The sequence below is a fragment of the Mycteria americana genome, chromosome 17, assembly GCF_035582795.1.
Source record: "Mycteria americana isolate JAX WOST 10 ecotype Jacksonville Zoo and Gardens chromosome 17, USCA_MyAme_1.0, whole genome shotgun sequence".
NCBI classification, from domain to species: domain Eukaryota; kingdom Metazoa; phylum Chordata; class Aves; order Ciconiiformes; family Ciconiidae; genus Mycteria; species Mycteria americana.
Window position 1 is genome coordinate 11,484,355 of NC_134381.1, and position 27,568 is coordinate 11,511,922.

Sequence of the window (27,568 nt, forward strand, 5' to 3'; positions counted from 1 at the left end):
CCGCCTCCCACGGCTCGGATCGCGTCGGCCTGGCCCGGCGCGGCCCCGGTGCGCGGCACGGAGCCGGCCCCGGTGCCCCGGTGGGTGCGCGCAGCAGCCCCGGGGCGAGGGCAGAGCACACGCAGGGGCGTGGGGAACCCGCCGCTGCCCCCCGTGGGGAACCCGCCGCTGCCTCCCCCCCGTGGGTGCCTGCTACCCCCCGTGGGTGCCTGCCGCTGCCCCCCGTGGGGAACCTGCAGCCCCCCCCGTGGGTGCCTGCCGCTGCCCCCCGTGGGGAACCTGCTCCCCCCCGTGGGTACTTGCCGCTGCCCACCCCGTGAGTACCTGCTATGCCCCGTGGGTACCTGCCGCTGCCCCCCGTGGGGAACCTGCTACCCCCCCCGTGGGTACCTGCTGCAGCCCCGCCCAGGTACCATCACACCCCAGAGCTCCTCCGGGACACCCCACATCCCCACATGCAGCATCACCCACCAGCCCTCTGTCTGCACCCACGCACCTGGGGGTCCCCCGGGGGCACCCAGGGCCAGCCATGCACCCACCGCCCGTGGAGCGGGCACCGTCACCCTGTGCCACAGACGGGACCTCCCCGCCTGCCCTCCCCCCCGACCGGCAGCTGCAGCCAGGTAGGGGCATCCCCCGCCCCCCCAGGATGGGGCGCGGGCAGGGGTGCCCCGCATGCGGGGCATTGTCCTGTGCGAGGGAACAACCTGTGCTCGGGATTCCTAGAAACGGGGGTAGCCTTTCTCTGAATCTCAACAGAGAAAATCAATCACTGCAAAAATGCTTCGGTCGGTGCCAAGAAGAAATCTTAAGGATTTGCTGTTTGTTGGAAAGTGCTGCCAAAAAAGAAATGTTTTCAGGCCTGCTCAGGCAGTAGAGAAGCTGATTCCTGGCGTAGGGTCTGGGCCAAGCGCAAGCAGAGTCAATACGAATTTTATTGCCTGTAATCGATGAGCTCTGTGCAGCCCTGTTGGGTGGCTTCCCCCGTGCTGGGGTTCATAGCACACCTGCAGAAAGCTTGCACTGCAAGTGAGCAGCTCCCCTGGCCGTCCGGAATGCAAGGCGCAGTGCTGAAACGCCTTTTAAACACCCGTGTGTAATTCTGTCATCTTAGAAATAAACATTTTTAATCAACCTTTCCCATAAAACATTGGCACCTGAGTGTTCCCCGCACTGCCACTGGCCCTTGGCAGCGTGCAGGCGATGCCGCCCCTGTGAACCCGAAGGGAAATGCGGTTCTCCGAGCCATGGGTACCATAAGGCTGTTCTCCTCTTTGCTTTGCAGTTCTTGGTGTGTAAGGCAAAGCCCAGCACAATGTGAAGACGGTGGCGGGCGCGGGCCCAACATGCTGTGCCGTGCCACGCCAGGCTGTGCCATGCCGTGCCGTGCCGTACCTTGCTGTGCCGTGCTATGCCAAGCCATGCCGTGCGGTGCCTACGCCCCACTGCTGGGCCTGTGTTTGCAGAGGTTTAGGCAGCTGAAAAAAATGGCAGCTCGTTCCCCGGCACGAAACACCGTCCTTCGCCTTCACGGGGAACCTGACACATCTTCAAAACAGTCAAACGACCAAACTCCGTGGTGAGTCATGATGTGTTAGCCGTGAGTCACGGCAGGATTAAAATAACTCTTGCACCATAACTCTCCCCCTGGACAAACGCCGCTGCTCACTTCGCTGCAGTTGGTGGTGCTGGGTTTGACCCACAGCGAGCCGTTTGCCGCGCTTGCGGAGCGGCACTCCCGTCCCAGCCTGTCCCCGCGTGGTGCTGGTGGAGCAGCGAACGGGGACGTTCTTGCACCCTCCTCCCCAACCACCATGGTTTATGTTTGCAGCATCTTGGTCGTTTGCCATGGGAATGCGGATGATGTGACATGTAAATCAAACACTGGATCAAGTTCCAGTGTTCCTGGGTGTAAGCAGGGATAACCTTACTGAAAACCTTCCGGCACAGAGAGGGCACCCCAGACCCAGCACCTGCCAGTGGAAAGAGCCCAGTAACATTGCTCTGGCACAAAAGTCCAAACAAAAAGAAAAAAAAAATTTGAGATGCATCCTCTATTTCCTAACACAAATGAAGCCATGCAATTGCATTTAACTCTGTTTTCTTTGCGGGTGCTCCTGCCACACCGTCCCTATCGAGCCTGGCCTCAGCTCCCGCTGCGGTGAGCTACCTGGTGCTGCCCTCCTCTTCCTCTTCCTCCTTCTCTTCCTCCTCCTCCTCTTTTTCCTCCTCCTCCTCCTCTGCACACCCGCCTGGCTTTTCCCGCACACCCCTGGGGAGTCGGGGCAGCTGCTGGAGATCCCCTTTCTTTGGCACCGTGCGAAGGCTCCTGGCTCCTGGCAGACGCTGGTGCGGGGCTGCCGGCAGCCCCCGGAGCGGGCGCAGTGGTCGGACACAGCTGAGTGACTGGTTTCGCACTGGTGGGGCTCCAGGGACCGCGGTGGGACGACGCCTGACACGCTCCGCTGGGGAAGGAGCACCCACCCGGGCCCACGCCGACATGAATATTTCCGTGCCGCTCTCACATCCCCAGCTGAAAAGACCTCGGTGCCCTGGCGTGCAGAGCCGGCAGAAGATGCTGACCCGCTCTCCGTGCCAGATAAGCAAGGAAGCCCCCGTTTAAATCAAGTCATTAGAAGCAGACTGTTCTGTAGAAATGAATGAGACCCCGAGCAACGGTGCAAAGCCGAGTGCCAGCGATCCCCCGCCCTCCTCGGCCGGGGAGCGGGGCCGGCGCAGGCTCCCAGGACAGGTCACCCCGGTTCCTTCCCCGCTATTGAATTTCCAGACAAAACCAGCATTTGCAAAATTATTTAAATGAAGCCCCAGGTAGTTAACTACTCCGACACCCCCATTTTGTCCTTAAAAACTTTTCATTGCTCCTCCGCACCCTGCACTTGCAAAGGTGGGGAAGGCACTTTCCTGCTCGCACAAGGATGGAGCACCCGGAGAATCGTGGCTCAGCCCGGCTGGAAGCTGGCAGCAGCCCTGGCCGGTGCAGAGCCTGCAGCGTGCGTGGGGTGAGGAGCTCCCGGCGCTGCCTTTCTTTCTGCTTTGAAAACTGCCCAGAAATCGGGTAGCTTCTTTTCACAGTGTTTTTCTTTCTTTGAAAACAGGAGTGGGAGGAGGGGTTGTATGTTGGCTTGTAGTCTTGGAAACCGAAGCCGAGGAATATTGAATGGAAACCCAAACACGAAGCTGCCTATGAACTACAGGCCTGGTGGGGAGATAGGATCTGCAGAAACGACTCGCGCTGGCTGCAGCCGCTCCGGAGCCTCCTGTGGCCGAGCGACGCGGGGCTGCGGCACAGAGGCTGCGAGATTCGGCACAGCTCTCTCGTACGCTGTTCAAAACAATTCGCCAGTGCCATTTCCATCCGGAGATTCAGCTGGCAAAATATGACACGTGCACGCCAATAAAAGCAGCTACAACTGTAACCTGGGGCTATTGACGTGATTATCTCTCTCTCGGCCAACGCTTCCCTCTGCTCCGCGGGTCTCAACCACCTTTTGTCTGAAACCACCCGATTGACCAACGCAACCAAGTTAAGCTCAAAGCAACTGTGTGCGAGGTTATGAGTTCTTTCCCTGTCCTGAAGAAGGGCTTATAAGCCTAAAAGTTTGCCTGTTTTTTTTCCGTTTTGTTAGTCAATTTAAAAAAAATATTATCTTTCCCTACAAACCTTGTCCTTGATTATTTTAGACCATCATAACTCCAGAAGCACTATGACTCTTTGCCAACCTAGCCATTAAACATGGAGCAACCAGTCCTGATTTAACTCGCTAAAACTCTCTTTCATTTTTCGGCATCATTTGATTTTGTCCAGACCAAAAAAAAAATCACTTTGGCTGCTCATTTCCGCAACAGAAGTGATTTGCTCAAGTAGAGAGCTCTTGATACCGCTCCGATTTCGGCTTCTTTCCCGGTAAGTGTCATTCGTTTCCTTATCAAGATGGTTTTGTGGCTGAAGGTCTTGGAGATGAAAATCAGGAGCCTATTCCAGGAATACCAGAGCCCAGAGCGGAGCCCCGTGTTTGGAAAGCGCTGCGGCTCAATGCATTCCACACGGACACGGTAATGCTCCGGCAGTGCCTCGTGCGCCGCGGCACAGGGGGAGTTAGCTCTTGTTCGAGCCCTTTCAGAGAAAAGTGATATACCAAAGGGCATATTCGAACAAAGGTATGGTTGTAATTAGAATCAGAGCAGTTCAATCTGACATTCAGCTGTTTTATGCCAGCTGTGCCTTTAAAAGGAAGAGCATTTAGGCATTGGGTTTCATGTCTTTTTATTGTTTATTTAGCATGAATTTAATCCATATCCTTTTTTTTTTTAACTTAAGTTTCTTTGCGTGCTTCTATGCAATTGCATAAGACATGAAGAGCTTGTAAGTGTTCTTACAGCTGTGCAAGTTTTATATTAATGGAGCCCTTACATAATTTTGACAGAGATATGTTATGTACACGTCTGCAGTTCCTGAGCACGACTCAGAAGAGGCACCCCCCCAAAAAAAGAGAGAGAGGAAGAGAGAGAGAAAGAGAGAATGAGAGAAAGAAAAAGAGAGAAAGAGAGAAAGAAACAGAGAGAAAGAGAGAAAAAGAGAGAGAAAGAGAGAAAGAAAGAAAAGCCCATTTTGTTCTGGGGGAAAAATGAAAAATAGAGAGTGAAGATCTGTATTTACTGAGGGATGTTTGCACTGCTGACCCAGCTACAAAACTGCAGTAAGCAAATGCCTGTTAGTGCAACTGTAATTATCAGTGTTCAAGAGGAATTTGGGCTGTGTCTCTGCGGTGCAATGCTGGGCAGGCAGGGACCCCCGTGCCACCGGCCACCCCTGAGTCCAGGGCATGGCCCCGTGGGTGGCTCTGGTAGCCCCTCACTTGCCCTGGGGGATTTTGCTCCCCCCTTCCTCTCGCAGGGTGTCCCCAACCCGGGGACCCCAGCCTGCAGGGTGGAAATGACAGGCTCCACGTCTTTGCTTTTGCTCTTCAGGAGCCGAGGTGAGCCCCAGAGCCCCTCCTGCTCATCCACCCACGATGCTCCTTCACGGGCCCCGTCCCGCGGCTTGAGCCTGTGGCTCCAGGGTGCCCCGCTGCTGCTTTGGGCCTTGAGTAATCTCAAGACTCTTCCATCAACTTGCACACACACAGAGCCCACGATAAACGTGCCACTTTCACAAGTTTCACGGCAGTTCAGCTTGCCTCTGCTTCCTGCGGGGCTGGCTCTCACCTGCTGTAAATGGAGCAACGCTTCATCTACGTCCCATCCTGGGGACGGTTTTACACCAACGAGCTGTCGGCCCCACGAGCACAGCTGGTAACGAATTTCCTTCCTTTGCAGACATTTGCCATCCCAGCCTGAGTCATCCCAAAAGCTGGCTCCATACGATGCTGCTCCGGTGATTTCATACCGAAGCGGTCAGAGGCACCTCCGCCCCAGCCCTGCGCTGTGGGACGATGAACGCAGGGTCCTGCAAACTCTGCAGCCTTGCAGCTTTCCTCCTGTTTTACTTCAGGGATTTCTCCATTGGGAATCTGTGGCTTGAAAAAAAACTGGTATTAAGGGCTTCCAATAAACTTTTTAAATTGATTTTTACCAAGCGGGTCCCTTCTTCCATTGTCACCCCTGTCCTCCAAGGAGGACACCCTGCATGGGCTCCCCCTGCTCCCCCCTGCGGAAGGGACGTACCGAGCGAGGTCTCCAGCCCACCCCGTCCTGCCCCGCTCTCGTGTCCGGGGCAGGTCAGGCACAGACTGGTATCGGTCACACCGGGACGGACAGAGCCCCGGTGCATCGCGTCCTCTCTCCAGGGTATTTATTCGGCCAGTTCGGATGCTTCTGCCTCCCTGCAGCTTGTGCTGCTTCTGTGAGATTTGACCTCCCGCCTGGAGCGACACCGGGCTCCTGCCATCAGTGCAATCCTGGCTGTGCACAGGATTTGAAGAAAATCAGTGTAATTGTTCCTGGTAGAATCACACTAGAGAAAAGCACGAAGGCGTCAGGTCATTCACTCTCCGCTGGATGTATCTCTCAACCTGCACTTGCACATATGCACACACGTATATTTTTGCTTCCCTCGATGCAGACACATACACATAAATATTCTCTCTCACACACGTTCACATCTTCTCTCCCACACACTTTCTCTCTTTCCCCAGCTCTCACCCACGCACAGTTTTACTCATTTCCCCCCACCCTCTCTCTCTGTCTCTCACACACAAGGAAAACCCTCCTAATTATTTTTAAGAAATAACAGCTCTATGTGGAAAAGGGTTTTGCACAAAAAAGCAACAGCGGAGCAAAGAGGCAGCTAAGCCGCCCTGGGAAGTCAATGCCCACTACGATAACAGCAGCTAATTAAAAACCCCCAGTGGAAAAGCAGCTGCACGGCCAGCGAGGGCCGAGGAAAGCTGACACAGGTATGGAGCAACTCCAGCTCCCCTGGCAACCAGGCAGAGCCGGCCACTATCTTAATCTGCAGTAATTCTTGTAAGATCAGCTGCCGCCTCCCTCCCGCTCCGCTCCGGCTGCAGTAGCCAGAAGAGGCTCTGGGAACACGCTCGCCGTGCCACATCGTGCCATCATCAGCCACGCTCACCTCCCTGCCCCCAGACCCCTCTTCGCGCTGAGCCCGGCTGCCGGGGGGGTAGCGCCGCGGGAGTCGGAGTACAGCCCTTTATTCAATTTTCCAGGTCAAACCCCCATATATTGGGTGCTACGTCTTCCATACAAACATGCCAGCTTCCATAGGCAATGAAAAGGTGACCCTATCGTTTACGGCGCTGACACGAGAGATGCTTTAGGGTTCATTCCCAAAATTTCCACCCACCTCCTGCAGGACCACAGGCAAGGCACTTCATCCCGAGCGCCTCGGTTGACTCTTGGCGTTATCAGCTCTTCGGGACAGGGGTGGTCAGCGCCGGGTCGCCGGGCAGCGCACAGCACAGCTGGGCCCCGCGCTGGGCAGACCGGCTGGGTGCTACTACTGTGGAAATAAGTCAGTTTTGCAGCACTGCTCAGCTGTTTCTATTAGCAAACCGCTATCCAAGTTGCTTGATTGCCTATTTTCCAGTGAAAATAACACACAGCCCTTTTTTACGTGAGTGAGCTTTATTTAGGAAATAAATAAGATTGTAAGAAAATATGAATGATTGTAATAAATACAGCACTTGTCAAAATTACACAGCCAGGAAAAGCGTAATATTTTTAGGCACATTACTCCGGTGCGGTTACATGGTTACTCCGGCTGGCACATTACTGGAAAAATAACTTTCTGTCCCTGAAAGAACATTTTAAACATGGCAGAGAGAAAAAGACAAACAGAGAGAGAGACTCTGTGTGTGTGTGATGGCAAAGAATATCCAGTTCCTTCCCAAACAAGCTTTGATAGATGTTTGTTTATGGGGTGGGTTTTTTTGAAATTTGATACTTCATCACAACTAATTATTTTAAAGGCTGCTGTCAAGATAGAAATGAGAGATTTGAAAAATCTCTTCGTACACCGGCAGTCAGGCTGGAGGTTAGTCACAGCACATGACATTTCACCAGCTCTGCTACACGGCTGCGGTTTCCATGGTTTGCAAAATATAAGTGGACAAACAGTTTCTCCTTTCCATTCTCACGCAGCGGGCACAATACTGTCTGTCGGCTTTGTGTTTTCAATTGAGACATGGGAAATATTGCAGAGGAAAAATGAATCAAGTAATTGCATAAAAGCCTTTCACTTATACGTACACACCTGCCTCTGTCTGCAAGATCAGGCCTTGGGTTTGTGCACTGCGGTCCCACCTGTCCCGTGGAACGGCTCTCGGTCCCGGACAAGCAAGCTGTACTGCGGCATGAGTTTGCTGGAAGTTCAGAAACTGCCGCACCAAAACCCAACTCAACTCCACTGATGCTGCCAAACAGTTGTTAAGCAGGGAAGGGAGGGAGTGAGGCTTGCTGCTTTTTGGGGAGAAGGTGTAGCATTTCAACTTTGCAAACATCCAGACATTTCCAAGCTTGACTTGCTTATTAAAAAAAAAAAAATTAATTCCTTATCTCTATTTAAAAAAAAAAAACCAAAAATATTTCTAGTAGTTACTTCTATTTTAGCGTGTGAAAAGACTTAAACATCAGAGCACATCAAAAGAATTAAGCAAGAAAAAAAAAGATCAATACTTTCTAATAAGTCACTTGCCTTGAAGGTTCAGGAAGTGACTGAACACTTCAAAACAAAGCTCCTGAGGAGTCCTTACCCCTGCTTGGACTGGCAGCTCTGGAATTCCTGGGGGTTAAGAACCCGCAGAGCTCCATGTCTGAAACGGGAAAGACAAACGACTCCTTTGGAAAAACAAGAGGTAATTTCCCCAAGGCACAGTGTAACCTGGTCACCGATTGCTGATGCAATACAACATCTCTTCACAGAGCACATAAATATAGGTCTAAAATAGATAGCAAGAAATAAATCATCCGGCATAAGGAATTCAACCTACAAACGCTATCCACAACGCACTGCTTTCAAGGTCATCAATAAGCACAAACAGAGACACCCGATCGGTGCCTCAGGGGAAGGAATCTGCCCTTGTCCCTGGTGGGGGAACAGCCAAAATCCCACATCAGGGCTGCCAGCCAGCGCAGTCTGACAGGTGCTCGCTCCGTACCTCCCGGGAAAGGGATCCGCACACGCCGCGGCGCTGCCGGAGGACGGGGAAAGCTCAGCTTCACCCCTTGCATCCCAGAAACCTATTAACCCAAGGGTGCTAGAAGGGAGCCAGGGCCACGCTCCCTGCCAGACATCCAGGTAGAACGACACCCACACCTGGGCCGGGAGAGAGAAAGAACAGTGCCTTTTTCCACAAGTGCATCTGCAGGGGGGTGACTGTAACCTACATCTAACCCGGGAGCGCTTCGATGAAATAATCACAGATCTCATTTGCAATAGCACACTCCGTGGGGCACTGGGCAAAGTACTCGGCATGCTCAGCAGTAGCTAACTCTAGCAGGCAGATCTTCAGATGACGTGAATTGATTCAGTGGAGCACAGGCTCAGGCTCTGGATTTTGCGTGCACATGAAAACTAATACAAGGTCTCAAGCTGATGGTTTTTTTCTTGTAAACTAATGAAATTCAGCGCGTGATTTACCAGACACCCATATTTCAAGATTTACTAATTTGTTTCTATAATGCATTTAAGGAAAAGTGTGTCTTCTTTCACATAGGCATATTTAGGTGACTGTAATTTGGACAAAGGGAGGAACATGGGACAGCCACTTGCAACGTTCATATCATTCACTGGTCTCTGAAATGAAGCAGAAGTCAAGTCCGGCCGAAATGCGTCAATAATATGTTCCCTATTATTTTGGTCAAGCAACATAAATGTAACCTGAAAAACAGAATGCGGCAATGATGAGTTATTGAACTGAAAAATAAACCAGGAAATATCAGAGACAGAAGTGCAAAACATGCTGCAAAAGCAGCTGGAAGCTCTATCGATAATTAAATACAAAATATAATTAATGTTTCGCAACCTGCAAGGTCAGTTAATGTGAACAAGGGAGATTGTAACAGCTCCCAGATGAAGTATTTAAAACCTTGCCACCCGTAAAATAAAATTAAATTAAATAAAGTAAGGAATTATTTCTTGGTAGAGAACTGCACAGTCCAAGACTTTTTTCCTCTCTCTCCTGACAACTTAAGCAAACCCTGAGTTTGGTTACAGTCATTACATTCATTCTGTTATTGTGGTTTGGAATCAAAAGAAACAGCTCAGTTGCCTGTACGCAAAGATATAAGAGACACAACCTAAATATCTGTGTAGAATCTCCCCATCTCGTTACCACTTTTATTAACTCACTGTTCTTTAGCTTGAAATGTGAAATGTATGTAGTAATTTTTAATACAGTGAGGACTGGGAACTTTGATTTCTATTTTTCTGGCTGCTAAATGGTAGTAAAGCTATTTATATGAAAGGCTTATAGAATTATTACCACAGGAAGGCAAGTGCTAGAACAGAGACCAGAACCTCGTGCACACTTTCACTGCTTTTCTAATCATTGTTGCCATTATCAGATTGCACTTATAAAATGAGAAAAAATAAGACCAGGATCACATAAGACATCTATGGCACGTTTGTAAGTAGAACTCTAACCTCACATTTCTGACACCTGTGCTTCAGGCAGCAAATCATAATTCCCTCATAAATTGGTATTATCTATGTATAGCAAGAGCCAGGAAAAAATGTGTCTCTGGCTTTAGCCCAGGTGGACACAGGTTGGGATATATCAAACACCAGTATCCTGGTGTTTGAAAATCCTACAAGGCACAGTACGGAATCTCGGTAAGAGCAGCTTTCCCTGTGTGTAAATCACTCCATTCAGAGACAAATTATTACCCAAACAGTATGACTAATAGCCATTGGAGAGGAAAATGGGAAAATGCTCCAACTTCCACTGCATTTAAGAGAAACAGTCCCCTTGTGTTCACTGGGAGAAGCAGTGGGTTTGTGCTAGGATCAGATATGGAAAGGTTGCCCTTCTTACCTTGTGTCTGAAAGGCCATGGGAGCAGAGCATCGTAGTCTCCTCTCATGACAACAAAGAACAGGGACACGTGGGTTCCTTTTCCTGTCCCATCCCCGTTCAGATAAACCCTCAGACAGACCTTGTAGCCATACTTCGCAGTGTAGAAAGCTGAAAATCAAAACTCTTCATTAGTAAAGCCTCCTTTGAAAAAAAAAGACATAATGAGTGTTCTGACATATGGGAAAAGATAGTGTATGATGTGTTTTGCTATCACAGAGATGAGAACAGACAAATCAGTACACCCTGGAGATTATAAACAATGAAAATCCAGTCGCTGGAATCCTTTAGTGCCTCACGCCTCGGTGAAAATTACCTGCTATTAGCCACACAAGCATATTTTACCTAATCAAATTACTTCTCACATGGGAGATAACTGCTGCAGAAAGCCATTCAGTACCGTCAGGCACTGTGGGTTAGACGAGACAGATCCAGCAGATGTCACTGCAAGTAGCTGCGGCGGAGGGCAAATTGCAAAATGAAAGCCCAGAACAGAACACAACCCTGTGGAAGAGCACATCACAGCTGCCCTGAATTACAGGCAGGAGAGCATGAGGTCTTCGCATAAACAGCATCTTAGTTTAAGGAGCTATTTTGAAGGAGCTCCTGTCCACATGAGCAGAAAGAAGCACCGTTCTAGAGAAATCAGTGGGTTTTCTAAAGGACTGGGTTTTGCTAACACACGTATATGTCCTGGGTTTTACCTGGTGAATACAAACTGACTGTTCTTCCAGTCACAGAGTCTTGTAACTTCCTGCCAACATCTGTTATTTTCCACAGAAAGACCCCATCATAGGAAGCTTGCTCAGAGAACAGAAGACTCTTATGAAGACTGCTCAGGCCTGCATCCTTCTGCGTCAGGCACCGGTGCAACTCTGCAATCTAGAAAAAAACAAATCAGCTCTCCATCAACGCCCCTCTCCAGGCTGTCGTGCTGCAGAAATAGCAGAATCGTTCTGGAGTCCTCACATTCTGGAGGGTCTCCTCTGATTTCTTTTTAAGTGACAGTTATGTGCCAACACATACGGCAAACAAATGGACAGATGGTTGTTTGGTCCTCCAGGCATAATGTTGCTTCAAGAGGATCAGTCAATTAAACAACTGTCTTGCTTGCTCACAGTCTGATCATGGCAAACTCTGAACACTCAAAACTCTCAGGAATATTTAGGTACCTAAACACAGATTTAGATAATATTAGAGATTCCCATTTGAAAATTTATCCAAAACGACAAAAGGATCCTGCAGATGTGCCCAGGACTTAACACTTCACAGCTCAAATTCCTGTGTCCATCCCTGTCCTGATCTCTACACCACCTCTCTCTGATATGTGTAAATATGTTATCAACAGAACAAGCACACAGACAATGCTTATCATAACTATTTACCTTCAGTTCAAGGCCTCGTATTATATTTTGATCGAGTTCACTCTGTCTCCGAAAGGCTGTGATTTCCAAGTTAGAGGTCTCCACCTCTTTATTGAGCACTGCCACAATATTCTCAAACACATGTAGCTTATTTTCTAGCTCAGAAATCACTTTCTCCCTCACAAGTTGTTGCAGAACAGATTCATCTTCAGAAAAAGAAGATCCAGGAAAACAGTCTACTTCCGGATCCCCATTGATTTCCAGCCCCCCTGGGATCTGCAGATCAGAGATGCTTTTTCCTGCACCATTCACATTCAGCTCCGACTGTGGGATGGAACCATTTGCAGCTTTGGCAGCAGTGCACAAGCTTGCCTTCAGTTGCTTTATGTGCTGCAGCAGAAGCAGCATGTGGGCCCCAACTGCAGTTTTTTCATGCTCCTTTATCTTCTCTTTGCTTCCCTGCAATAAGAAGACACTGTCAATACACTCTCCGTACAGCCACCATAACTGGCCTGGGGCCAAATCAAGCAATGTTCCCTTTAACTTCTTGGGGGAGACAGAGATGGAAGAACTGCAAGATAATGTCCAGCTACATAGCAGCTGACTCTCAGAGGAGACGCAGGGAGAGGAAAACCAACAAGCCCTCCAATGATCAATTTAGGCTATGTGTTCACCTGTGTACACATACTACATAAAAAGAATACAATTGTCTACAATTGCTGTATTAAACAGGATGCCAGGCAGAGCCCCAGCAAGATTCTCAAATAAGCTAATATTTAATACATATACTGTGTACAGAAGATGAGACAAGGCAACAGATGCAAACTAAAATGCAAAGAAGACCCATTACTGTTTTAAGAGGCTGTTTTAAGAGATAACCCTTCAGGGGATATCCCTGAAGGGAATATCCAAACCAGAGTAGAATAGCATATCTGATAAACCAGCGGAATTGTAATAAACGTCGATTTTTATCTGAAGTGAAGGCACAGTGCAGGACACAGAGTATCACTGGCTGAACTGCACCTTACACACACTGTGTAACCATGGCAGTTCCAACATCACCTCTGCTGGTCTACTGAAAGTGGGCAGGCTTTCTCTCTTTTCTTAAAGATATGCTTAAATCAAAGCCTACTACCTTGAACACAAAGGCTGGCTAGACCAAAGGCACAGTGCTGAGTTGTACACCATTTGGGACCTTCCTGAAGGCAGCCGTTTCACTCACCCTAAATGAACAGCCAACTTCAGAAAAACGACATCCCTCTTTGTTAATTAAGGGTGTAGAGCAGTTCTGTTGAAAAAAAAAAAGGAAAGAAAATAATCAAATACCAATTGAAAGGGATTCTTTTATTTACATACAAACAACTAGGCCACAATCCCAGCAGCTATAGATCAGGTTAATTCAAGTCAAGGCATTACCACAGCTTACAGTGTCCAACCAGCTTTGGAAATTCATGGGTAAATCAATCAAGAGTGTGGTTTCTTGCACACAGCCTGGCAGTTAAGTGTCTGTCTAACAGACCCCATAATGATATAACATAATTTAACAAACCACAGTGATCCCGTAGTAACACCTTCTCATAAATAAGATGCCAATAAGCAAAGTGGCCCACCACAGTGGATAACACCATGCACACAGCCACGCCAGCCTTCGTCCTGCTCTTAGAGAATGCACAGAAGAGCTGTGTCGTACAGTGCGTCCTGGGAATGAATGGATCTATCAGACCAAAAGCTCTGACTGAGGTTCAAATTTAGTCCCCTTCATAACCAAAAGCATGTCTCTTCAAATATACTGTTATACAGCATATTCTTCTTTTGCTCATGTGGGTCTCCCTGAATGTTTGAAAGGGAAAAAACATTTCCCCACTTTTGTAAGATTAATTGAAAAGATAATTTAATAAAGTTAACTGTGGGAGCAGGGAAGAGAAGGTAGTCAGCAGAGCTATGTTGGCATGTAAAAAGCACCCAGAATCACTGCCATATCTGAGATGTTCTCAGATGTTCATTTAATCTAAATGAACAAATGATATGAATTGAAATAAAGCTGTATTGCATTCACTCATCTTTTACCTACCTTTTCCTTTGATGGTGTTTCTGTTTGCACACGTTTTTGCTCCTTACATAAATTGCCTTCACATGAATGTTCCTGTCATTAAAACAAGAAGAAAAGAATTCCGTACATTATTAAAATCATTGAGCATCTTTATTTAGGAGTCTTTGAAACAAAGCTTGTGTTTGGGAATCCTATTCCCATTTTACAGAAACTTGGGGATTTGGGGGGCTTTTCTACAAGAAATTCTGTGTTATGGAAGAAAAAGTTTACAATAAGTTTCTTACTTTCTTCCTGGAAGGTGTGGATTTAAGGAAGAGTAAAGGAAGGAAGGGTAACTTCCCCAGGAGCACTACGAGCTCCACAACACACGGTGCAAAATCCTGTACCCCTGTCCAGAGAGTGCCCGCTCTGGGCCTCACTATGCAATAGGCTGCAGAGTTCTCTGGCTTCTTTTTAGAGGAAATAACGTTCAGAAATTTGGGACTAAAGCACATCTGCTAAAAGCGGGTGCTGCTGTCCCCTGTACAATGAACTGCAGACTCAGAGGTTTCTCAAGCTAAGCCTCTAAGCTGATAACTCTTTTTCTCAGCCTAGCAGGCGTGTTCAGTGATGGATCTCCAGATCAAATACCTGTTACGTGAAAGTACAAAGTGTGATCTTTCGCTTATGGGGGCCAGAGCTTTTGGAAACTACTTACAGATGCTTTGCAAGGTCACCCTGGGAAATCTGACACAAGATTGGCAATGTACAAGTCTTGCCCAGTTCAAACCATAGTTCTGTGCATACACACACACACATATATGCACACACACACATATATATGCAATGACATGCAGGTGGATTACAGAACAGAAATCAAATATACAGGAAACCCAAATATAAACCCTTCTTGCATTGACTTTATATAGTTTGCTTAACGTGCAGACCCTTCTTGCATCCTGCTTATTAGCATTTTGAAGGCTGGAATCCAAATTTTCCATCATGATGTGCTAATGCAAAATGCATTACCGCTAACATGAGACTTCCTGCCATTTCTGGCTCCAAGAAGGGTAAAGTAATCCTCCTGCCATTGGTTCATACAACTGTAATATGTGTATTTAACACAGCAACTGTCAGCTTTCCATTCATACTGTTCGGGGGGGCTGTCTTTAATCTTTACAAACACCTTTGCATGCCAGTCCATTTCCTATAGCAGTCTAGAAATTTTTCGATAAAGCCACTCCAGCAACCTTCAAGTCTCCCCTGCAAAGAGTCCTGAGGTTTTTCTTTTGATCCTCAGAAATACAGCCATAGGTTTTTCTCACTCTCTAACTCATTTTTTAATACTCTGTATCTTAGCTATTGCACAAAGTATGCCTTTATTTTCTTCTTTTCTGCTATTTGACTCCTTCAGATTGCTGATTTCTTGAGGGGGAAAGGGGCTGGTGAGAAGTTTCTTTAAAATATGGAAATGGCAAAAATCACAAGACCAATAACTTATTGGTTAAGATGGAGAGAGTGAGAGCAGTGCCCAAAACTTCTATTTGCTCTCAGAGGGTTGTGGATACATGGAACACACACAAATAATCAAAATTCTTATGCCACGTAACTGCAAATTTAATAAAGAAGATTGTGTAACCAGCAAAATTCCAATTTTACAAATACTAACTAAGGCAGGCAGAGAAAAATCAACATCTCAAGGCCAATCCCCTGCTTGGTTGCCAAGGTTTCCTAACCAAAAAATTAATTAGATGATAGCTAACCGGAATGAGTGGGAGGAGAGCAGTTCTTCATTGCAGGAAAATGAAGCCGGCTGAGGTGGATCTGTGGTATCACAGACCTCTGAAAAGAGAAAGGTGCTCAGGGAACACTCACGCAGCTCAGGTTTCCTCCTCCAGCCTGCCTACTGCACTTACAGGAGGCTGAAAGGGATTAAGTGTTGCCACCTTCTGGCATTTACTGTCTCTCTGAAACACACGCTGGATTTAGCACTGGTAAAATGTGCCTGGGTCCAGATATTCTTCTCTCTCTGTAAGAGTTAGTAAGAAACGAAGAGCACATGCAAAAGCTTCCCAAGAAGCATGTTTTAGCAAGAGCACCTTATTCTTACCCCAGAGGGACTGTTACTCCCATGTTGAGTAAATCTTAAAGCTCAGTATTTGGAAAAGCATAAATTTGTGACAGTAACGACATGCAAAGCTACCCACTACTATTTACTTCAGGCTACATTTTTGAGATATTGACAATCCTCCTGCCATGTAGGTCTTCTATCACTTTGCCCCCATTCCAGGACAAAACTCCAAGGCTGGCAATTACTCTCTTTAAATCACCTGCAGGGAACAATATTCATTATGCTGCACCCCAAAAGAGTGTTGCCCCCACAACATTTGCTGTGATAATAGAGCCCACAGGGTCAGAAGTTAGGTGGGGTTGGGACGAGAACGTTTTCACAGCTTTCAAATCAAAACACACAGCAGTGTTACCAGGCGTGCGGCATCTCTCATTCGTGCTGCTATTGCTTTGCTCCAGGAGTTTTTAATCACAAAACGTCCTAAACAACAGGCGATGCACTCCCATCATGAGGCTGAGAAGTGTGCCACTGAAGCTGTATCTTCGGCAATCTCTTCATATAAGAACAGATAATTTTCTACCACTTTTGATCTGCCCCACCACACCATTTCCTCCTTCAGCAACACAGAGGAGTTTCTATTAGCTCACTTTACACCCTCAGACCACTCCCAGAATTTGTACCATGCTGCATCTACAAAAATGGGTAAAAATAAAGAGTACCTTTTATTTAAGTTAAAATGAATGTATAAAGATACTTAAAATCTGCAAGTTAGTAACACATAACGTTGCCCTGCTGTCAAAATTTTGAGCATCGACTGAGAAAGTCATTACTTTTAAGAAAGAATGGAATAGATTTAGTAACATAAACTTTAAAGTTTGATGATCAACTACATTCTTGTGTAAAAAAAAAAGTTGTTTTAAAGAGGACTTTGAGCAAATGCTGGGGACAGACTAGTGCGACCCTGTATGTATATACATTCAGGGCATATACACATACATTTTGCAAGTCCCTGTCACAACAGTGGGAAACACAACTTATAAAAAATATAAATTAAATATGTTTAAATAGTCACTGAGAAATTTCTGGCAGATTCAGAGTATGCTCTTCCCGGTCTATACGGACACTGCTGCTAATTTGGAGAGTTATACCTGATGATATCTAATGGAAATACTCTCTGACAAGAGCCTGCCTTACGAATTTGTGGGCAGTTTTAGTTTGAATAAAACTCCAGCCACTTTCAAGATCTCTTCCCTGCCACTGTCTGTGTTCTTCTGCTTCTCACCTACCTCATACTGGGACAAATGGTCTGAGACAGGAGCTAAAACATGGGCTCCCCAAGCCCTGGATGAGCACACAGATATTTCCCTCTCTGTTGTAACATCACAAGCAGACTATCAAATACAGCTCATTTTTTCCTTCCAACACATGCATGGAAAAATTAGCAAACTCAGGAAAATTAAATATTCTCCAAGTGCACTAGCATTCATGCAATCAGGATGAAAAATGTCACGATAGATTATTTAAACCATTAATATAAAGCCCTCATTTGAAACAGAGAAATGTTCTTACTTGGTATTCACTACTGGATAAGCTCCGCTTACACTTCTGACACATTGTCACATTATTAACACATCCATTTTCCAAATGATCTGCAAGTTTCTTTCTCATCACCATGTGTCCACAACCAGTGTGACAGGGGATTAAAGCATATTCACATAAACTCTGATGCTCCTGGAAGTAAAAAGTTATAAACCAAAATGTAAGCTGCAGATACACATTTACCTATAAATAGTCTCCATTCTGCCAGCCTAGATCTTTGCTTTGCATTTCTTCTAAGCTTGGGTAAAGTCCCACTCCACAATGTTACTGAGATTACTGGTGAAAAATTCACCAACTTGACTGGGGCTTTTTTGTTAATTCTTAAAAAAAAACAAAACAAAACAAACAACTTTTGATAAATTCAAACATGAGGCCTCCCTTGAACGGTCTCTCTCTAGCACTTTTGTTTGAAAATAACATGATCCAGGTCCCAGCTTTTTTCCTTGTCTTAGAGGATCCCTAAATTTTAGCCTGGGGTTTTTGGGGATGGTTTTTTGGTTTTGGTTTTTTTGTGGGGTTTTGGGGGTTTTTTTGAGCACTGAGACCATCCTACTCTGGCTTGTAGGATGAATGCGGTTAGTCTGCTGCCGCCTCTGCATAGCATAAAAGAACGGACATCTGACACCTTCTATGCCACAATTAGGACACAACCCTTACCTATATTCAAAATAACTTTAAAAACGTTTCCTTTTCACTATTTGCATCCTCTCATCTCAACAAGGAAAAATATCAGCACTACTTCTTTCATAACTACATCCAACAGGTCTACTTTCAGATTCTGAAAAACACATTATTTCAATAAAAACTATTTACTCTGACCTCTTTTACTGAAGCTTCTGTAGGCACTGTGTCACAACTGATTTTGTCTTTAAAGGGAGATGGCTGTCCCCTACAGAACAGGCTCAGAAACGCCAATTTCAATCACACGCCCAACTCTCAAATCAGTTTTGCCATGTATTCATGCTGAGAGGGGCTCCAGTTCTCAAAACTATGAAGCTAAGCAAACTGGGTAGATTTTTCCTTAAAGAGGAATACACTCAAATAGAAAATCTGTGCAAAATTAGCAAAGCAGCAGCACCTCAGATGCTTATCAGATACACAGCTGTACAAGGTACACAGCAGACTCCCTGTTACAAATGCAGAAAGACCGTCTGTTCCTACACCAGGGGACCAAAATAGAGCTGCTTTAGTATCAGAATTATCTGCATCTTTTCATTATTCTAATTTGCATAGCAGATTCACAGATCTTGCCCATTTAAATATTTTACCTGGGGCATTTCACATCAGTCTGAAAAGAATGATGAACACATTCAATCAGTAAGAGTAATTTATGCAGGAGGAAATTATTTCTTTTACAAAACCATACTAAGGATATTACCCATAACAATGTCCTGGACACTGAAGTATTCTGGTCTGTTGAAAACTGCTTGTAGCATCCTTGCATTTAAATAATAAGAAAACTCATTGGAAAATAAATCATAGTTGATGTAAATTTGTGCAACATTAATTTCACAGTCATTCAGGTTCTTCTGTAATGGCATGTTTTTAGATACTCTGTTGGTATAAACCACAATACCTTCGCTGATTCTAATGAAGTTGCATTAATTTGTGTTTGCTGAGAACCTAGTTTCATTGTCTTTCTGTCCCCATTCAAGTAAGAGTGCATGTTAATTTAAATAAACTGCCTGTAAACGTACTTCAAAATTTTTCATGATACCAGACCAACTGCATCCAAGGGTCACACAGTGTACTTTGAGTTCAGAAATCTCTTTATTAATGGCAGCATCACCAAAAGCCTGGAAAGTAAACACAGTAAGGAAAAAAACACTGGTCAGAAAGTACTCCAGCATGCACTTTTGACATAGGAATAAGGTGACTGTGTCAGAACTTCAGATCTTGATAAATCCCCTTTTTTTTTTTAATTAGTATTAGTACTGTATTTTAGTACTGCCATAAGACTCTCTAACATAGCAAGTTAATCTTAGTGTAGTAGAAGCCCAAATAATTATTAAATCATTTCTTATGGTTCAAAAATAAACTATTTGATGTGATATAAATTTACTGAAAATATGCCTAGCCAACTACAGCTATTATTTTAAGTTTCTTTTCACAGAAGCCTGAAATAGGTCACATGCGATGAACGTGCTGACAGGACCCTAAATATAGGGTGCTGCCATGTGCCACTCTTAATGAATGCATTTCATTATTGCGGTCATTAACACCTCCTAAACGTGCTGCAGAGAGGACTTGAGACTGTTCTGCAGTGAGAGTACATTTCTCAGACCATGGCTGTTTCCATTTAGTATGGCACTGTGTACTAAAGAAATGTAAAACATATGTGAGTGGGGGTTTTTTGCACTACGTAGATTGTTCTATTATGTTAACCGTGAAGAACTGTACAATTATTATGTAAATTATGAAACGCTACACACTTTTACTACTACATTTTGCACAATCAAAATAGGTACACTGACACAGGAACAAGCCCTACTAAAGTTAATGGCATGTTTTAGACACTCCGTTGGTAAGCACACAACACAGAGGACTGCAGATTTCCCATGTAACATAACACAGAGCAAGGCAAGAACTGGGAAGGGAAGCTTTACAAATAGAGGGAGGAAAGTATTTACAAATGATGCCCACATTTCAATAAAGTTACTGAAATTCTACACAATGAGCTAAAAAGAATAAGCAAACAAAATCATCAGAATCAATGTTCTCGATTGTTTTTTTTAAGCTAGATACAAGATGTTTGTATGTACCTACGCTTGTCATATTAAATCATGCAAAAGCAGCACAGCCAATTCTACGAATGGTAATGATGAGATACCTTTCTATGTGCAAGGTCTCATAGAAACTCCTTTCCTAATCTCAACCTGCAAGCAAAGTCCACCCCAGAAGAACTTCGTACACAAATTGAAAACAACTCCACAAACAAGGAATTAAAAAAAATCACGCAGGTTGTACAAAAACATGTATTGCTCCATCTGTATATATGGAAGAGTTTATGTAATAAGCTAGCACTCAATGTACAATTAGTGAAAGCATACCAACCCCAGCCTCTAAAACATTCTAGTCTAATTTATGAGCAAAATCAAAGAAAAGAAATTCAAGTTATCAGGCACATGGTGGCTTTTTCCCCCTGTGTCATAAAAGAAAAACTCAAGGAATTTCCTGACATTACAAAATAGATCATTTAAAACATCTTTAACTACAGGGACAGTCCCAGCAGTGCATGGGTTTCTTACTGCTATGTGCATTCCCTGTGCTTTTTGTTTCACACTTGTAGCTGCTAAATCATTATGGACACTACTTAGGTAAAAAATAAGGCAGGAAATCCTCATCCCTTCTTTTATCCGCATAGGTCACTGCTTCAAAATATTTACCCGAACCTCTGCCCTCTTATCTGGGAACCTGAGTTTGCACAGAACTTCTCTGGGGACCTGAGTCAGACCTTCATACAGTAAATGAGATGACTCTCACTGACATAAAAGTGCTCTGTGTCGAACGGAAGGAAACAGAAAATATTTCTCTCTGATTTGATACATTGTAGTTGCACGTCTCCCCTCTTTCATTTTAGCTATTTCAAAGGAAGATGTTGGTGCAGGGGCTGCTGCGTTGATCATGGGTGGCTGTCATGGCACACATAACTGCCCGGTCCTGCCTGTCCCAGAGCTGACTGTCACACAAGTGGAGGTCCCCTGCCATGTCCCATCCAAGAACCGCTGCTATATGCGCTCCTCCTCAGCACTCTGACCCACACGATGTGTATCTGATGGCCTCTAGCTAAGGGAGGACTCTGGTCTACAGCTCATGTGGTCAGGAAGAGCAGCTAGCAACTAGTTTAACAAACGGATCAATCCGACCAAAAGCTTTCCAGGATAAATCTAGGGGTTATTTTCTCTCCTGCTAAGGTTGGCCTTCTGCAGCTGAACCAGGATCTTCAGTTGCTCTAACACAGCCAGGGAGGGGAGAGCCCCAAGCGATTCGTGCTCAGTTCAGAGCAGAGAACTGTCCCCTAAGCCAGTCCCATGAATGAGAGCAGATAGGGTGTGAGCAGAAGCTTGGGAGGATGCCCCCACTCCTCTAACTGATGTCAATGACAGATGCAGATGCTCAGTAACTGATACGGATGAACAGCACCATGATAAGACTTGAAGTATATGTTGTATAGGAAGGGATCATAAATTAAGAATGTAATAGGGAAGGGATGGGTTACCACAAAAACAGATCATGGGATAAGCTAAGGCAAATACACATCCTGATAGGGCCTTTCTTTTCCTCGTGTAGGTATCTTACTTAAAATATAAACACATAAACAGATAGCATAGGAAATATTAAGCAAAACCACAGCAAAGGTAAAGCAGAGATTATCAGGAATAGATACAAAGAATAAACCTGCTAAACGATCTTCATTATTCGTGTTGTTTACAAACTCCAACCATTTGTTGTAAGTTGATCTGTACAGGCAGATCCTCATGCCTTCATGGTGATTGGCTTCATCTGGACTCTCAAGAGGCATAAGAAGCTGCCCAGGCAGATCAGCTTGCAAGAGTGGGGCCCTGTTTACAACAACCCACCCACGGATTTTGCAGAAAGTCCCAGCTGACTTAGTGAGAATCCCACAGCAGAGAAATCCCAAAGTTGTAAGAGAACTGACAGTCAACATAGAATAAGAAGTTCATAAGGGTTTAGCTGTACCTATTTGTCATTACATGATGCATGAAATTCTGTTACTGGGAAATTTACTGCAGAATTGAGGATTTTTTCTGCGATATTACCAAGTTCAGCATTAACTGCAGATTCATTATTTTGCTGCAGCCGCTTCCTAAACTTTGCCTTTTACCTCCCTGCCAGCTGCCTATTGGGTTTTGGTTTTCCCTAAAAATTTAGACAGAATGTGTGTCTCTTGCTATTCCTGCATGTAATCAGAAAGGAGGGAAAAAGACAAGCTGGGACTGAGCCCTATGGCCCAGTTTGTATTCAGGATATAGAACGGTGTAGCGGTCTGCCTGGAAAATCACACAACAGCAAAAGAGTTAAATTACAGATGAAACATTGGCCAGTGCATAGTTTTTATCAATTATTATGTTCAGCTCTAAGTTTTCCATTATTTTCTCCAGATACCCGGGCTGTCAAAATACTTCCTAGGCAATTCAGCTGGCTAGCCTACACTCTAGCTTTTTTTCACAGGGATGCTCCACCTGTAAGTTTGCTAACATGTCTGAAGGGTACAGAGAACCATGAGAGTGGAAAATCCACTAGGATATTTACTAAGGATATAAGTAACAGCTAAGACATATTCTTACAAGTAGGAAAGTACTGGTTATTTTGAGACAATAAAAAGTTAATTATACGGAAGAGTGTGGGATTTTATGTTGCAGAACCTGCCGGACTTGGAAAGTCCTAAGGCTGCCATTATACTTTTTTAAACCAAAAACTGTGGGAAATCCAAATGACTAAAGCATACGTTAAAATGTGTTACTATCAGTTGCTATCACATTTTATATTATTGCCTCCTAAACTGTAGTCCAATGATGACTACAGAGTAGCCCAGAGAATGGTTAATGATAAATTAATGAACTGTGAACTACAACTTACCCTTTCTTCTGCCAATAGGCTTCCCTCACTTAAAGTGCTGGGATCTTCCTCTTTACATTTCTGGCAAATCGCATTTTTATTGTTTCTGGCAAAAAGAAAGAAGAATGAAATAACAATCAGTTGGTGTACTGTAGTTCAGGAGGTCTTTGTATAGACACTGACACTAATAAAAACATGGAATTTGTAATTTCCACTCAGAATCCATAGTCCTTGTTCATTAAAAGGTCAATTCTTGAACACATTGACGTCAAAAAAACCTGCTGTCCTATTCCTCAAGACTAGGACTAGGCCCATAAATCTTACCTGTACTGCAGCAAAATAAGAGCAGCCTGGATCATAAAAAAGAATAAAGCTGGGAACCTATTTATCTCGTAAATTATGCAAAAACAACATGTAGGAAAGGTAACATGGAAACGAAAGTCTTTTTAAACACAGAAAATGCCCTTTTTCCCAAGATAGATATATAGACTTCAAATGACAAAGATCTAGTAGAACCAATGCAGAATTGAGTTCTAGAGAGTTAACATTCCACTGCACCTGAAAAAGGTTTTGATCTACTCTCAAAATATTTAGCATAGAGTTTTATATAGGAAAAGCAAAAAATGAAACTTTACTAGAGGTGTATTTCATTGCCAGTGCTGTTTAGCATCCAGGCAAATAATGAACTACCACAGACCGAGAAGCTCATCAGAAAAGCATCCATCTGACCAGAGCATAACTGATCTCAAACTGTACTAATTAGCTGGTTTGAGCCAGTTTCCCATTTGTGCTATAAGACTCTAGTGGGAAGATATAACAATTCCAGTTATGTTCTGCTGACAGTTTTCTGAATTTATGGTTTCATTATGTTGCTTCATTAAGGGGTTTTGTTCTAGATTTACAGTAATGGATTTATGTAAGCTGGTCCAATACATTAATTTCGATATATTTTCACCTTACTATATGTTGATCTTCAAATCACAAGTGGCCAGTGCATTGACTCAGCTTTTCAGGTGCCCCACACTGTGATCAGAGCTGGGACTGCATGAACTGGCATCCACAAACTAGCTTACTAAAAACATCCATGAAGAAGCACAGTAACAGGCTTTAGACTTCCTTAGCCAGTACTAAAGCCCAGTCACTGAATCTTGACAACTGCTGTTTTCCAAAACATCAAAGCTAAAGTCAGCTCATATTCATGGAATCGTACTGCAATTTCACCGCTCACCTGCAGGGCAGTCATAACCTTTTCCAAAGGCTCTGGATCAAGACATAATTGTCGAAAGAAAAGGCAGAATAGAAGCTGCTGATCAATCAAAGCAAATCCCCACCCAGCTCCTGGTTTTCAGTTTCTCCAGGACAGCGGCTGTCATTATTTGTCACTAATGGCAGCAGCACCTTAACATGTGGTGACCCAGCTGAGTTATTAAAAATAAAACTCTAAGGTAATGTTTATTAAAATCCCATAATATCACTTATCAAAGGACTGTGAAGTCCCATGCAAGTATTCAGCCAGCCTTGCACTAGTTCTTCAAGGTTAAATCAGGATCATTATCTCACACTTACACATAGAAAAACTGACATCTCTCAAGCCCAGTAACCCAGCCTTCCCCACCCTGCAGACTTGCACACTGGAAACAAGAAGGAGGTAGAGAGTAGCCTGCAGTCCACCGCAGGTAAGTACTTCCAGATAATAAAGTGACTGTTGTCTAGTGTGCCAGGTAGCCACAGACTCATCTACTGAGTACAGTGGCACAATGCAGCTCTCAGGAGCGCTTGCAGCCACAGAATCCACCACGGCGGTGTGACCCTCTGTAGCAAGGACCTACCGTACAATCCAGGAGAGGCAGGCTGAGCAGTACCTATGCCCACAGAGCGTTTGCAGGGCTTTCTTCAGAATGTTATTGCAGTTGCTGCACAGGTACTTCTGATCAGGCACATCCTCACAAATGTTACTGGGATATCCGAAAGGAAATTCATTTTCATCAGGAGAAGAGCCGGGAACATCCTGCGGCCCTCTGGTTGTTTTCTCAGCCATCTGAAGTAAACTACTGTCAGAGATAAGGAAAAAAAATAGGTGCTCAAACAAGCAGACACATGCTCACTTTGATGCGAGAGAATGTTATCAGGCAACAAAGTCCACGAGCAGCTCCAAGCCTGTGCAGTAATCTAGTGATCTGTTTAATTGAGCCTGTAGCTGACATGCGTGACTAAATGTCACAGTGGGGTTTGACTAGGTACCAGCAGGAAATTACTGTACAGATTTAAAATTTCCCTCAAACACAATATGAAAATGGACAATATATTAAAATTAAGGGTTGGGAGTTTTTTAGCTTGTAGAAAGATGAAGTAAATATTGCCATCATCTTAGAGCTACAATCCCATCGGTCCACATCACACAATTATTTCCTGTAGAGTAAATCCCCAACCACCTTCAATTCCCAGCAGCCAAAATTCGTGATTACACTTTACAGATGCAGAAACCAAGCAACCGATGTGTTTACAGTGACTTTCCTGAAGTCATAAAACTAGCGGTGAAACGAAAAAGGAAATCTCAAGTCCACAAAAGGCTTTATGCTTGTGCTCTAACCAGATACACCTTGAGACACACATGCCAAGGTGTCACGTGCATTCAGTGTTGGGTTTGGGTAACAAGAGCTGTGCAGTTGAGTGTTTTTTGAAATACAACCAAAACTGATTCTGGTGTCTCCACAGTTGCTTGGAAAGTTCAAGAAAAGTTTTCACCCAGGGACCTGGCGTAGTTTGATCATAACAATGCCTTTAAAAATCTATTTTTTCCCATAACAGTACTGACACACAATAACCTATCTCAGTATTATAAAAAGTAACAATGACTAACAAGCCTCTAAAAGAATGAAGCAAGAGTGCCTGGGGCAGGCCAGGCACAGGACAGCAGTGTGACTGCCCTGCGGTGGACAGGGCATCCCCTGGATTTAAAACGCTCCTCTAAACAAACAGCATTTTCTGTTGCCTGGCTTAGGCAAGTCACTCGGCCTCTCCAGGCGTTCGACGGGGAGTTTAGCAACAAACGCAGGGGCTGCCCAATCTGACAAGAACCATTAATTAAAACCGGCAACGCTAAATACACACTAAATGTAAGGAAGCTGTGTCAGAGGCGTCGTGGGTTGGTGCCCATGTGAGGAGAGGGCGGACAGCACCTCCTCACGCTGGAAACCACCCACTGGTTTCTGCCGGAGCGCTGGCTGTGCTGACAGAGCCCGTCGTCTCCGTGGGGCTGGAAGCCCACCCCCGCGGGTGTTTTACACCGATAACGCCCGGTAAAACCGCCGCCCTGGGGCAGGGAGCGGGTTCGTCGGGCCCCGGCTCGGCTGGCACGCCCCGTCCCCATCCCCGGCTCAGCAGGGCGGAGGGCCGGCAGCTTCGTCAGCAGCAAGAAGCAGCGAGGGCGGCCAGGACCCCCGGGGCAGCCTCGGGGGCCGGCAGTCCCCCCTGCCCTCGGGTGCTCCCCGGGGTGCGCTGCGGGGACCAGGCCCGTGCGCCCGGGGAGGCCGAGGGGCCGCGGCCGGTTTCCCCCCAGCGGGGCCGGGGCGCGGCGGCGGGCGGGAGGCGCCCAGGCCGCGGGCGGCTGAGGCGGGGCCCGCGCTCCCTCCCTCCCGCTCCCCTTACCTGAGCCCGCTGTCCCCGGAGGCGGCCCAGGCCACGTCGGGCGCCGCAGCGGGGAGCGGGCGGGAGCCCCGCGGGGAGGGAGGGTGGCTGGGCGAGTGGGCCGGTCGGCGGGGCGGTGCCGGCCCCGGGGCGCGGAGCGGGGCGGCCGTGCCGGTGCTTGCGGCGGTCGGGCCGCCCGTGCCGCAGGCAGAGGAAATGCAGCCGGGCGGCTCGTCTCAATTTCGGCGACTGCTGCCTCGCTCAGGCCGGGAGGAGCGGGAAACCCGCCATGGGCCTCTGGGGCCGCGGAGAAGCGGGCCTTCCCCTGGGCGAGGGCACGCAGCTCGGCTCCAGGCGGGAGCCAGCGGTGCCCCGGGCCGGCGGAGGGCCGCCGCGGGGCTCTCCCCAGCCCCCGGGAAGGCTGGCCGGCACCGACCCGCGGGACAGGGATGGGGAATTGACTAAGGAAAGGCCCGAGGGAGCAAATTCCCCCCAGGAGAGCTGAAACTGAGACTCTGTTGGCGTAGCTAGTTCCTGAAACCGGTGCGATTATGGCTATGTGACACGGTGACCCGGCCCTGTAACTCAGACAGAAACTCCTGCCTACACAGAGCACGATTACAGTGAAAAATGCCCTCTCCACACCTCTGTCTGCTCGGGCGAAACCCACCGCCCCGAGTAAGGCAGACTTGAATTTCCTTCTGAATCCGACTGGGAAACCTCGAGGAAGCCTCTCTGTGCCT

At 46.1% G+C, this 27,568-nt stretch overlaps 1 protein-coding gene across 3 annotated transcripts; it reads right to left on the minus strand.

Annotated features, from left to right (window-relative positions):
- Positions 1-7,094: 7,094 nt before the first annotated feature.
- TRAF1 (TNF receptor associated factor 1) lies at positions 7,095-27,030 on the minus strand. Of its 3 annotated transcripts, XM_075519449.1 has the most exons (11): positions 26,847-27,029; positions 25,028-25,249; positions 23,220-23,304; positions 19,316-19,414; positions 17,589-17,750; positions 13,991-14,062; positions 13,142-13,207; positions 11,941-12,378; positions 11,260-11,437; positions 10,518-10,666; positions 7,095-9,361 (listed from the first exon to the last, which is right to left on the minus strand). In XM_075519449.1, the coding sequence occupies exons 2-11, from the start codon at positions 25,234-25,236 to the stop codon at positions 9,146-9,148; spliced, it is 1,674 nt and encodes a 557-aa protein (XP_075375564.1). In that variant the 5' UTR covers positions 25,237-25,249; positions 26,847-27,029; the 3' UTR covers positions 7,095-9,145. The 3 variants fall into 3 exon arrangements, with proteins under 3 accessions (XP_075375564.1, XP_075375566.1, XP_075375567.1); XM_075519451.1 differs by lacking the exon at positions 19,316-19,414 and having other exon boundaries at positions 26,847-27,030; XM_075519452.1 differs by lacking the exons at positions 17,589-17,750; positions 19,316-19,414 and having other exon boundaries at positions 26,847-27,030.
- Between the last annotated feature and the right edge of the window lie 538 nt (positions 27,031-27,568).

Excerpts from the sequence above, each read along its gene's own strand:
- TRAF1 (XM_075519449.1), bottom strand. The coding sequence starts at position 25,236 with ATGGCTGAGAAAACAACCAGAGGGCCGCAGGATGTTCCCGGCTCTTCT. Across the intron at positions 17,751-19,315 it reads GTATCATGAAAAATTTTGAA|GAGCATCAGAGTTTATGTGA; the intron begins GTACGTTTACAG and ends TTTTACTTCCAG. Across the intron at positions 9,362-10,517 it reads CATGGCCTTTCAGACACAAG|GTTACATTTATGTTGCTTGA; the intron begins GTAAGAAGGGCA and ends TCTGTTTTTCAG.